Below are 12,160 nucleotides of genomic sequence, written 5' to 3' on the forward strand. Positions count from 1 at the left end.
ACTATGGCAAAAATTAAAAAAATAGAAAATTTGAACTAAAACCAAAGCCCTGTCCAGATATAGGCTAATCCTATATAAGGAGTCCAGCGTCTGAGACAGCCAGCAGGACTATGGCAAAAATTAACCGGCATCAATAGAAAATTTGAACTAAAACCAAAGCCCTGTCCAGATATAGGCTAATCCTATATAAGGAGTCCAGCGTCTGAGACAGCCAGCAGGACTATGGTAGAAATTAACTTGCATCTATAGAAAATTTGAACTAAAACCAAAGCCCTGTCCAGATATAGGCTAATCCTATATAAGGAGTCCAGCGTCTGAGACAGCCAGCAGGACTATGGCAAAAATTAACCGGCATCAATAGGAAATTTGGACTAAAACCAAAGCCCTGTCCAGATATAGGCTAATCCTATATAAGGAGTCCAGCGTCTGAGACAGCCAGCAGGACTATGGCAAAAATTAACCGGCCCCAATAGGAAATTTGGACTAAAACCAAAGCCCTGTCCAGATATAGGCTAATCCTATATAAGGAGTCCAGCGTCTGAGACAGCCAGCAGGACTATGGCAAAAATTAACCGGCATCAATAGAAAATTTGAACTAAAACCAAAGCCCTGTCCAGATATAGGCTAATCCTATATAAGGAGTCCAGCGTCTGAGACAGCCAGCAGGACTATGGCAAAAATTAACCAGCATCAATAGGAAATTTGGACTAAAACCAAAGACCTGTCCAGATATAGGCTAATCCTATATAAGGAGTCCAGCGTCTGAGACAGCCAGCAGGACTATGGCAAAAATTAACCGGCCCCAATAGGAAATTTGGACTAAAACCAAAGCCCTGTCCAGATATAGGCTAATCCTATATAAGGAGTCCAGCGTCTGAGACAGCCAGCAGGACTATGGCAAAAATTAACCAGCATCAATAGGAAATTTGGACTAAAACCAAAGACCTGTCCAGATATAGGCTAATCCTATATAAGGAGTCCAGCGTCTGAGACAGCCAGCAGGACTATGGCAAAAATTAACCGGCCCCAATAGGAAATTTGGACTAAAACCAAAGCCCTGTCCAGATATAGGCTAATCCTATATAAGGAGTCCAGCGTCTGAGACAGCCAGCAGGACTATGGCAAAAATTAAAAAAATAGAAAATTTGAACTAAAACCAAAGCCCTGTCCAGATATAGGCTAATCCTATATAAGGAGTCCAGCGTCTGAGACAGCCAGCAGGACTATGGCAAAAATTAACCGGCATCAATAGAAAATTTGAACTAAAACCAAAGCCCTGTCCAGATATAGGCTAATCCTATATAAGGAGTCCAGCGTCTGAGACAGCCAGCAGGACTATGGCAAAAATTAACCGGCCCCAATAGGAAATTTGGACTAAAACCAAAGCCCTGTCCAGATATAGGCTAATCCTATATAAGGAGTCCAGCGTCTGAGACAGCCAGCAGGACTATGGCAAAAATTAACCGGCATCTATAGAAAATTTGAACTAAAACCAAAGCCCTGTCCAGATATAGGCTAATCCTATATAAGGAGTCCAGCGTCTGAGACAGCCAGCAGGACTATGGCAAAAATTAACCGGCCCCAATAGGAAATTTGGACTAAAACCAAAGCCCTGTCCAGATATAGGCTAATCCTATATAAGGAGTCCAGCGTCTGAGACAGCCAGCAGGACTATGGCAAAAATTAAAAAAATAGAAAATTTGAACTAAAACCAAAGCCCTGTCCAGATATAGGCTAATCCTATATAAGGAGTCCAGCGTCTGAGACAGCCAGCAGGACTATGGCAAAAATTAACCGGCATCAATAGAAAATTTGAACTAAAACCAAAGCCCTGTCCAGATATAGGCTAATCCTATATAAGGAGTCCAGCGTCTGAGACAGCCAGCAGGACTATGGTAGAAATTAACTTGCATCTATAGAAAATTTGAACTAAAACCAAAGCCCTGTCCAGATATAGGCTAATCTTATATAAGGAGTCCAGCGTCTGAGACAGCCAGCAGGACTATGGCAAAAATTAACCGGCATCAATAGGAAATTTGGACTAAAACCAAAGCCCTGTCCAGATATAGGCTAATCCTATATAAGGAGTCCAGCGTCTGAGACAGCCAGCAGGACTATGGCAAAAATTAACCGGCCCCAATAGGAAATTTGGACTAAAACCAAAGCCCTGTCCAGATATAGGCTAATCCTATATAAGGAGTCCAGCGTCTGAGACAGCCAGCAGGACTATGGCAAAAATTAACCGGCATCAATAGAAAATTTGAACTAAAACCAAAGCCCTGTCCAGATATAGGCTAATCCTATATAAGGAGTCCAGCGTCTGAGACAGCCAGCAGGACTATGGCAAAAATTAACCGGCCCCAATAGGAAATTTGGACTAAAACCAAAGCCCTGTCCAGATATAGGCTAATCCTATATAAGGAGTCCAGCGTCTGAGACAGCCAGCAGGACTATGGCAAAAATTAAAAAAATAGAAAATTTGGACTAAAACCAAAGCCCTGTCCAGATATAGGCTAATCCTATATAAGGAGTCCAGCGTCTGAGACAGCCAGCAGGACTATGGCAAAAATTAACCGGCATCAATAGGAAATTTGGACTAAAACCAAAGCCCTGTCCAGATATAGGCTAATCCTATATAAGGAGTCCAGCGTCTGAGACAGCCAGCAGGACTATGGCAAAAATTAACCGGCATCAATAGGAAATTTGGACTAAAACCAAAGCCCTGTCCAGATATAGGCTAATCCTATATAAAGAGTCCAGCGTCTGAGACAGCCAGCAGGACTATGGCAAAAATTAACCGGCCCCAATAGGAAATTTGGACTAAAACCAAAGCCCTGTCCAGATATAGGCTAATCCTATATAAGGAGTCCAGCGTCTGAGACAGCCAGCAGGACTATGGCAAAAATTAACCGGCCCCAATAGGAAATTTGGACTAAAACCAAAGCCCTGTCCAGATATAGGCTAATCCTATATAAGGAGTCCAGCGTCTGAGACAGCCAGCAGGACTATGGCAAAAATTAACCGGCATCTATAGAAAATTTGAACTAAAACCAAAGCCCTGTCCAGATATAGGCTAATCCTATATAAGGAGTCCAGCGTCTGAGACAGCCAGCAGGACTATGGCAAAAATTAACCGGCCCCAATAGGAAATTTGGACTAAAACCAAAGCCCTGTCCAGATATAGGCTAATCCTATATAAGGAGTCCAGCGTCTGAGACAGCCAGCAGGACTATGGCAAAAATTAAAAAAATAGAAAATTTGAACTAAAACCAAAGCCCTGTCCAGATATAGGCTAATCCTATATAAGGAGTCCAGCGTCTGAGACAGCCAGCAGGACTATGGCAAAAATTAACCGGCATCAATAGAAAATTTGAACTAAAACCAAAGCCCTGTCCAGATATAGGCTAATCCTATATAAGGAGTCCAGCGTCTGAGACAGCCAGCAGGACTATGGCAAAAATTAACCGGCCCCAATAGGAAATTTGGACTAAAACCAAAGCCCTGTCCAGATATAGGCTAATCCTATATAAGGAGTCCAGCGTCTGAGACAGCCAGCAGGACTATGGCAAAAATTAAAAAAATAGAAAATTTGAACTAAAACCAAAGCCCTGTCCAGATATAGGCTAATCCTATATAAGGAGTCCAGCGTCTGAGACAGCCAGCAGGACTATGGCAAAAATTAACCGGCATCAATAGGAAATTTGGACTAAAACCAAAGCCCTGTCCAGATATAGGCTAATCCTATATAAGGAGTCCAGCGTCTGAGACAGCCAGCAGGACTATGGCAAAAATTAACCGGCATCAATAGGAAATTTGGACTAAAACCAAAGCCCTGTCCAGATATAGGCTAATCCTATATAAGGAGTCCAGCGTCTGAGACAGCCAGCAGGACTATGGCAAAAATTAACCGGCCCCAATAGGAAATTTGGACTAAAACCAAAGCCCTGTCCAGATATAGGCTAATCCTATATAAGGAGTCCAGCGTCTGAGACAGCCAGCAGGACTATGGCAAAAATTAACCGGCATCAATAGGAAATTTGGACTAAAACCAAAGCCCTGTCCAGATATAGGCTAATCCTATATAAGGAGTCCAGCGTCTGAGACAGCCAGCAGGACTATGGCAAAAATTAACCGGCATCAATAGGAAATTTGGACTAAAACCAAAGCCCTGTCCAGATATAGGCTAATCCTATATAAGGAGTCCAGCGTCTGAGACAGCCAGCAGGACTATGGCAAAAATTAACCGGCATCAATAAGCAATTTGGACTAAAACCAAAGCCCTGTCCAGGTATAGGCTAATCCTATATAAAGAACCCAGCATCTGAGACAGCCAGCAGGACTGTCCTGTTCAGATCGCTTTGAAATAATTTGATGTTCATGTATTTTCATTTTTGTCCTATATTTTCTATTGTGAAAAAAACTCAATAGCTTTGGTTCAATAGCTTTGGTACAAGTGCAACTAAAATGATGATGAGGTCTTGAGTATCTAACTAAACTACTCATTTATAATTACTGATCTACTGCCAATTTTGGTGTCAACTACTAAATATCTTTCCCCTTGTTGAACTTCTTTGCTTTTCTGCTTGCTTTGCCCCTAGCTTTTCTTTTCATGAGTTGCTTGTTGTTTTCTTCTAAAAGAGAAAATGTTTCTTTAGCTTATGTTTATCCAATCATATTGTTTTTCCCATACAATTACTATTGTCCAAAAACTTGTAATCGATCAAGTTTGTGTGTTTGCAAATCTGCTGTACTGTATAGTAAACTGAATATCATGTACAGATACAATTGATGTAATTGTTTTCAACTTATAAAGATAGCCTGGGCTCAGACCAATATTGTAGTACGGATAATTGTTTTCCACTATGAATAGTGCAGGCACTTGTAAACTGCAAGAATAATCCTTAAGGCTTAAACAAATTCTTGAAAAATAAGTGCAATGAATAAACTGCTTCCATGTTTCATATGTGGTCTGTCTATCGACTTACCTATTGTGGTGTCATTGCCCCCTATGAAAGTCTGCAACAATTCACTTTTGAAGTGAACCTATTCAATACAAACAAACTGTTAGTACTTAGAAAAGTATTGTAATACAAGTATAAACTGGTATTCCCCCAGATCCTATTCACCATTTGTTAAAAAATAACTGAGGTTGGTAGACAATTATTTAAAGCCTCATAATTGATTAAATAGGCAAAACAATAATAATAACCAACATCTAGAAACAAAGTACAAGCATATATAGAAAAAAAAATATTTGTAAAATGTAGATCATGAGACAAAAGTAAATACGTCCTTATTCTTAAAAATCTTTTTCATTCAATTTTTTTGGTCATATATTCACTTTACCTCATGCTCTTCGCCCGTATCTGATTTAGAATCCATGTCAGGATCATAGCCAGTCTAGAGAGGCAAAAAATAAGCCCAAAAACAATTATTAATAAAATAAGCTAAGTTAGAAATGATGATTCAGTTGGAACCTTGAACCTCTATAAAAAAGAGTCCGAAGAAACAAGTTATTTCCGTTCTTTAGCTGGACCAAAATTACAGTAAAGTGTAACAAAAATGGAAATGGAACAATTAACAATATTGTGTGAAGTTTTTTGCCTGAATTTTTTTACGACCTTAATTTTTCGTTGTTATTTATAGGCTAATGGCACAACATCTGCAAAAAGATTATATCATCAGCATAGTGTGTGAGGTTGAGCTTCAGCATAGGCTTACAAACACATTGAAAATAAAATTCCATCTCCTACCCACCTTGTGATCAACAGTTTTCTTGTTGTCTTTATTCCTTCTCTTTTTTTTTTTTCCTTTTTTTCCTTTATGCTTAGGGCTTTGAGGATGACCCTTCCATCAAAAGTGCTGAGATTGACATCTATTAAAGAATAAATTGTGATGTTAATGGGCCATCAATAAAATAGAAGAAAATTAAATATTTGAATTATTGGATGTGATGTGCACCTTGTTTTCAAAAGCCATTCAGTTATACAGTACATTTTACAGTGCAAATATGTCTTTAAATTTTTGAGTAACATCAAATTGACGTCAAAACAACTTGGGACAGTAAACAGAGTAAACAACATCGTCCCTACATCTCCCCTTACTAAGGGGGCCATTATTTGAGGCTTGGGTGGGAGCAATTTTGCTGCCAATAGTGCACAGCAATAATGCAACTCTGAATGATAATCTTTTAAGTACCAACCTTCTGCACGGGCAACAACTCCTAGGTTGGAACCAATAGCACGCAACACCAACAGTATTGGTTCCCTCCCATGGCCATGATTTCTGGATACTAAAAAAATGTTACAAGAGGGAATGACTAAACCCTTAGTGTGTTTTGGAACATAGTGGCTCTTGTGAATGTTTAAAAGAGGAGGCAAAAGCAAAAGGTGCTAGAGCTTTCCAGAGCTGCATTTTATTTACACTAATTCATGATAATACAGTATAAGACATTTTCCAGTTAAGTAGGACTTTTACTGTTACATGCGATGCAGATTTACTGCATCCTTCTTTAGGCACAGGCAGTAAGGGCTGCTATCTGTCAGTGGTTAATAAAGAAATGTTACAGTATGGGGAAATTTATATGTTAAAACTAAATCAAGTTTGGAAAGGCATGGAGACTCGATTGCCAAACTTTGAGTACATAAAACTCAGAATAATCCATACTCAATCCAGCACCAAAACATGTTGAAAACATAGCTTAGATTTCAATAGGAAGGAAGCCTCGTGGCACAGATTGACAAACCTCACTAATAACTTTAAGCTTTTTTACTGTTAAGAAAATGCTTTCTCCTTTAACATTTTAACAGCCCCCCCAATAATATTCATTAAGATACAGTTGCATCATTAAAAATACTATACCTGCCCTCTCATCATCTGTGCCTTCGAAACACACACATAGCAGAGGTTTGACCTCCAAGTCTTCGACATCCCTAATAAAACATAGCCAACAGTATTAGATTTGAATAAAAACATTTTGAACAACATGGGTCAAGAGGCTGAGAAGCAAACCGAGTAAAGATTTGTAGTAATGCTAAACAACATTGTTGGGGTTTAACTCAATTTTATTGATTGCTGACATTTTATCCATGACTATAGTGTTTACCTGAAGAAACTTGCCAGCATGTAGTTGGCTGGCTCATCTGGTTCAACCCCTGAGCAGATAAGCAATGATCTGCCAGAGTACTTGGCTTGTATACATGCCTAAACAAAGCATCATTCCATTGTTACACAATTTTGGGAAAACTATAATACTGTAGATGTTTTATATACAAGAATATGTGCAAGAAAATGATGATGAAACTAACATAAACAGTAATATGGCAAGTTATTACCCTAAATGTGACGACTCAGGCGAAAACCGACCGTACAGCCATTTCGTTCCGTGAGCTTACCCGCGAATTTTGTTTTAGCAAGTCAAGAGGTTTTTTATTGGATCTCATGTGGTCAGGATACCGGACCAATCAAAACTTGAAGAATGAGTCCATTTGTAAAATGAGCTTCAAATTATTAATGATAACACAATAAAAAAATATCCACACAGTGTGTTGTCATCTTGAAGTCTGAATTTTATTCAGCTGAAAAGGGGCGGAGCTAAGCTCTTTCAAAGTGCGGGTCTTTGTTTAAGAACATATGGGCAGAAATAATAGACTTTATTGTAAAATTCTAAAGGTTCTTTATATGATGGTCGCTCCTACCCTGGTTCCAGAGCCTTGAACGTCTCTAAATAGAGAAGTTCCATGCTCCGGAAACAGGGTAAGTCACACCACGAGAAAAGGAAAGAAATTATGAGGCTTTAAAATATAAATATGTTAAACATTTTGCTCTTCCATAACGATGAGATTGCAGATACATACAGTAGGATATCTCTATAATAGCAAGGTGGCTTTGTATCTATACATACTTCTGTAGTTTATGGATCCTAGTGTTGCAACTCGGTATGCCTTAATTTAAAGTACCCCAAAATATAAGAACCTCTTTTGCCCAAAAGGAGAAAATCTAGGTTCTCACACACAGATTTATTTTACTGTACCTGATGGTAATTTTCGAGTACCACACACAGGTCCCCAAGTGCCTGTGTGTGATACCACATCTGGCCCTTTGTGATGCTTTGGTTCAGAAAACCAAACTCATACTCATCCTCCCTTACTGTTCCAACTAAATAAAAAGAACCATTGCCTATTACAATTCCAACAATATGTATAATGAGAAATTTGTATTGAAGCTATAACATAAATGGTATACTATTTCAAACACACAAGTGGCCTTCATAAAGCAATTAAACTATTGCAATTAAATTTAAAATTAATACAGCATAATGGATCTCTATAGTAAAATGATTGTATAATAATGTGGCAGCTCTTTTTCCTTACTTTCCTCTGTTCCTCTGTTTCTCTCATATTAGCTGATTAATTAAACTATGCAAAAACTACTCTCTTTTCAGAGAGTTGCACAAAATAAAACTTAAAGCAAACCATGTATTGATTTTCCCCTGGTTTTATTAGCATGCGTTTGATTTGAATTCTTACCAACAACTCCAAAACTTGAGTGCAAATTTATTTCCTTTAAGAATTCTCCTGAAAAAAAAAAAAATACAACTAATTGTCAATGGGGGCATTCTCCATATCCACTTGCTAAGAAGAACATAGGAAACAGTTATTTTATAATAATTAGGATCTCCACAGTATAACGCTTATTTTATAACAATAAGAGGACCACCACCCCACCAGTATCTGCACTGAATATCTGCACTTAAATAATTTCTTATGATACAGAGATATTATAGGAAAAGTGAGATGACAAAAGAGAAAGATGTGCAATGAAAATACTATTTCATGATTTGTAATACATTTATGATGCAAATTAATAATGGTGATTCCATGGACCTCTGTCATGGGAACCCTGTCTAATGGACTACAAATCAAACAAAAATAATAATTAAAAAGAAAACTTGCATATGGCTAAATCTCTATGTATAATTTAGAATTTACTTGGGTTTTGTAGATAATAAGATATATTCATATTTACCTTTAGAGGGATCCGTTGATTTTCCCTTTCCAGGGTTGCTAAGGGCTAGAAGATAAAAAAAATTGTTTTATCGTCATTAAAATCTCCATTGTATCTGCACTGTAGTGGATTCCTATAATACAGAGAAATTCTAGGATAAAAGGAATTAACTAAAGAAAGAAATCAATAAATGTGCCCTTGCTTACCATTCAACTCGCTCTTCTCTTTGACTTCCTTGTATTCAAGAACTATGCAAATTAGAAATGGTTATGATTTTGTTTTCTTATTCAACATTTTTTAATGGAAACCAGCATTAGGGGAAAAATATAGGCTATAACAGGTCCTACCAGGTACAAGGTCGTCCCCACTAGAAGGGGATGAAGATGGACTACCTCTGAGGTGGACTATAAAAACAAGAATAACAATTATATTTTAAAAAAGCATTGAATAGCTAAATCTTTATATATGTATAATAAGGGAATAATATGGTGGGTTTTGTAGATAACAAGATGTTTATTATATTCACCTTTAGAGGGCTTGTCAGGTTTCTTGCCTTTTCCAGGAGGGTTTATACTAAGGACTATAGCAAAAACTTTTTTAATTTTATTATAAGAGGAACTACTTGAAAAGAAAAATGTAATAGTCTAGTACTTTATAGATGATTAAGAATCAAAATGTGTTGTCATCATAAATTGTTGTAGATCATATTCACCTTTAGAGGACTCTTTTTTCTTTATTTGAGTGCTTAGTGCTAGAACATAAAAAAAACTTTTTTATTTACCATAACTAGTGTTTTTTATAGAAGAAGTAGGTGTGCTTTAAGCTAAATGATGGTATATATATATACTCCAGTTGAAGTCTTTCACTGGGAGCCAAAATAGTGCTCAACTTTACAGGAGCTGTTATATATATATAGGTGAAAGTGTCAAAGATTGAAATAATAGAGAATAAGAAATTCATTTTCTTTATTTTCATGTTCAAAATGTGGTTGCCCGATTAAATAATGCAAACTCACGTTGATTATATTTATCGCTGTTGTCACCTTCATCACTGGTGGCTACATAAAACAGTTTGAAAAGTGAATAATAATAGAATTATAGACTCCAGCAGCACCCCCCTTCTATTCTTTGTTTCTTAGGGAAGGGTCAATATTTATTTGGGGGGTGGGAGGTGTGGAGGGCTTCTAAGTTGAATTTTTTGGGGTTCAAAAATCTCTACCCTCCCCAAAAATGGGGTCTAAAAATTATGGCCCTCCCCCTTGGGGGTGACTTCTTGGTCGCCCCTGTTATTCAATTATATTCCTTATTAATGATAGCACTTATTGAGTTTAGAGAAAATAAGTTTAGATAACTGACAAAGGGGGCCTTACCTGGTGTTGGGGTGGTGCTGCTGCTTAAATCTGCTCGCAAAATGATACAAATTGATACATGAAATTTGATTTGTTTTCTAAATGCTGCAATGAATCATGTAGACTTACTTATGCAATAAAGTTTTTTAGCACTTAGTTTTTTAAGCTCTTCTCTTACCTTTTGTCCTTAGACAGAAATACATCCTTTTCGTTCGATTAAACGCATGGTAAATTTCCTGGCCAGTAGGGACCCCGTAAAAGGCAACATTCCAGCCGTTGTTGCCTTGTGCCCCTGGCTGAAGGAACTGAAGTCTGGAATGAATGACAAAAGCGTTCAAAAGCAATATACATCTATAAACCAGCTTTCCAATCAGTGGTCCCAAATTAATCGCCACTTTCGATGATTCGTATACGCGCACGCGTTCAAATAAGCGACCCCACCCAATAGGCGCCCTTTGACCACCTTTTATGCCGAATACAAAGCGAGTGTTTCTTCACTTATAGAAAGCAGATGTCTATAGAATGTGAAAAGGGCTTTTAGTTAAAAATATATATGTTTTTAAAGCTGCTGTCGCAAAAACTACGCGGGAGTGAGCTTGGCCTTATCAGGGAATAGTTCCCTGGTCTTATATAAATGGGTTTTTACTGTAATAGAGTGGGCTTAATAGCACCGGAAATCCGGTGACATGTGTAATACATGTTCTGGCTATCATTTTACCACAAGAAGCGCATTTGAAATATAACCATTTTAATATGGTTTAAATTTTCCGTCGTTAACTATTTGGTACACGAAACTTCTAATTCACAGAAATAAAGTTTTGTTTCTTACACTTGGAGTTTACCCGGTGAAAACGACAAAGAGGAATTCGTTACGCAACAAATAACTTGTCCCTTGAAATGGCTTCACCGCATTGTAACGGATTGTAACTTAGGCCAGGGGCGAATTATATGACATCAATACTGGGATAAGAAAGGCAATACGTGTACTTGCAAAGACACTTACCTCTTTGGCAACTCCAGTTCATTACGTAGCGTCGGAAATTTTGATTTTAGGATGCTTAGGACATCCTCGCTGGAGTGATTGGTGGCCAGGTCTAAGGTTTGGACTCTCCCCTCTCGCTCCGCCTGTTTCAGCCTGCTCCCTCTGGGCACGCAATCAAAATTTAGGTCTTTTTCGGACAAAAAGATCGTTCTCAGTGAGGTACACTTTGCTTTTCTCATAGCTTCGTCTTCCACGTAAAAACTCGCACACTGATCAAGAACCTTCCGAACCGTGCTTAAGCGGACATAACATGTGACGTGTAATATGAGACTCGGTCAACAGGACCAATAAGCCGGCGTAGCTTGCGTGCATCCGGTATCATAGTTTTTACTCTGTTACAGAGAAAAAACTTCGAACCCGGATGCACGCAGGCTAGGCGTAGGAAGCATATTCGGGAACCAAGGGCGTTATGTAGGAAGGGGAAATTCGGTACTTCTTTGTATGAAGATTGAAAGGAATGTCGATAGCCCGAGGGGGGGCGTCTTGTAATCCCATAGCCCGGTTGTAGTTCTAAATACTGATTTCGGACACACTAGGCGTTCCGTGGTCAGACGAGAGCCATGCTAGCAGCCTAAGACACCTTCCTATTCCATCGACTCGATCGGCGCTTTTGTACTTAAAATTAAGCTGCAAAACATGTTGATGCTAGTAGTGCTTTAGCCTGCGTCCAGCCGGAAATAGTTCCGTTATTACGGTAATAATAGAACTATTTCCGGCCGCATGCAGGCTAGTAGTGCTTTTCCTAAGTGTTAAAATATATTTTG

The 12,160-nt window shown here is 38.4% G+C and overlaps 1 protein-coding gene across 8 annotated transcripts; it reads right to left on the bottom strand.

The window, feature by feature from the left end:
- Positions 1-4,985: 4,985 nt before the first annotated feature.
- LOC125556760 lies at positions 4,986-11,691 on the bottom strand. 8 transcript variants are annotated; one of them, XM_048723712.1, is made up of 17 exons: positions 11,358-11,686; positions 10,533-10,666; positions 10,376-10,405; positions 10,022-10,063; positions 9,719-9,757; positions 9,533-9,586; positions 9,354-9,410; positions 9,213-9,254; positions 9,028-9,072; positions 8,529-8,576; positions 8,033-8,157; positions 7,106-7,203; positions 6,862-6,932; positions 6,203-6,292; positions 5,758-5,875; positions 5,347-5,400; positions 4,986-5,043 (listed from the first exon to the last, which is right to left on the bottom strand). In XM_048723712.1, the coding sequence occupies exons 1-17, from the start codon at positions 11,573-11,575 to the stop codon at positions 5,007-5,009; spliced, it is 1,302 nt and encodes a 433-aa protein (XP_048579669.1). In that variant the 5' UTR covers positions 11,576-11,686; the 3' UTR covers positions 4,986-5,006. The 8 variants fall into 8 exon arrangements, with proteins under 8 accessions (XP_048579669.1, XP_048579688.1, XP_048579695.1 ...); XM_048723731.1 differs by lacking the exon at positions 9,213-9,254; XM_048723738.1 differs by lacking the exon at positions 9,533-9,586 and having other exon boundaries at positions 11,358-11,684.
- Positions 11,692-12,160: the final 469 nt, after the last annotated feature.

The sequence above is a fragment of the Nematostella vectensis genome, chromosome 1 (genome assembly GCF_932526225.1).
Source record: "Nematostella vectensis chromosome 1, jaNemVect1.1, whole genome shotgun sequence".
NCBI lineage: Eukaryota > Metazoa > Cnidaria > Anthozoa > Actiniaria > Edwardsiidae > Nematostella > Nematostella vectensis.

Coding starts and splice junctions, on each gene's coding strand:
- LOC125556760 (XM_048723712.1), bottom strand. CDS start 11,575: ATGAGAAAAGCAAAGTGTACCTCACTGAGAACGATCTTTTTGTCCGAA. Junction 9,758..10,021: donor CAGCGATAAATATAATCAAC/GTGAGTTTGCAT, acceptor TTTATGTTCTAG/CACTAAGCACTCAAATAAAG. Junction 7,204..8,032: donor TACTCGAAAATTACCATCAG/GTACAGTAAAAT, acceptor TGCTTTGTTTAG/GCATGTATACAAGCCAAGTA.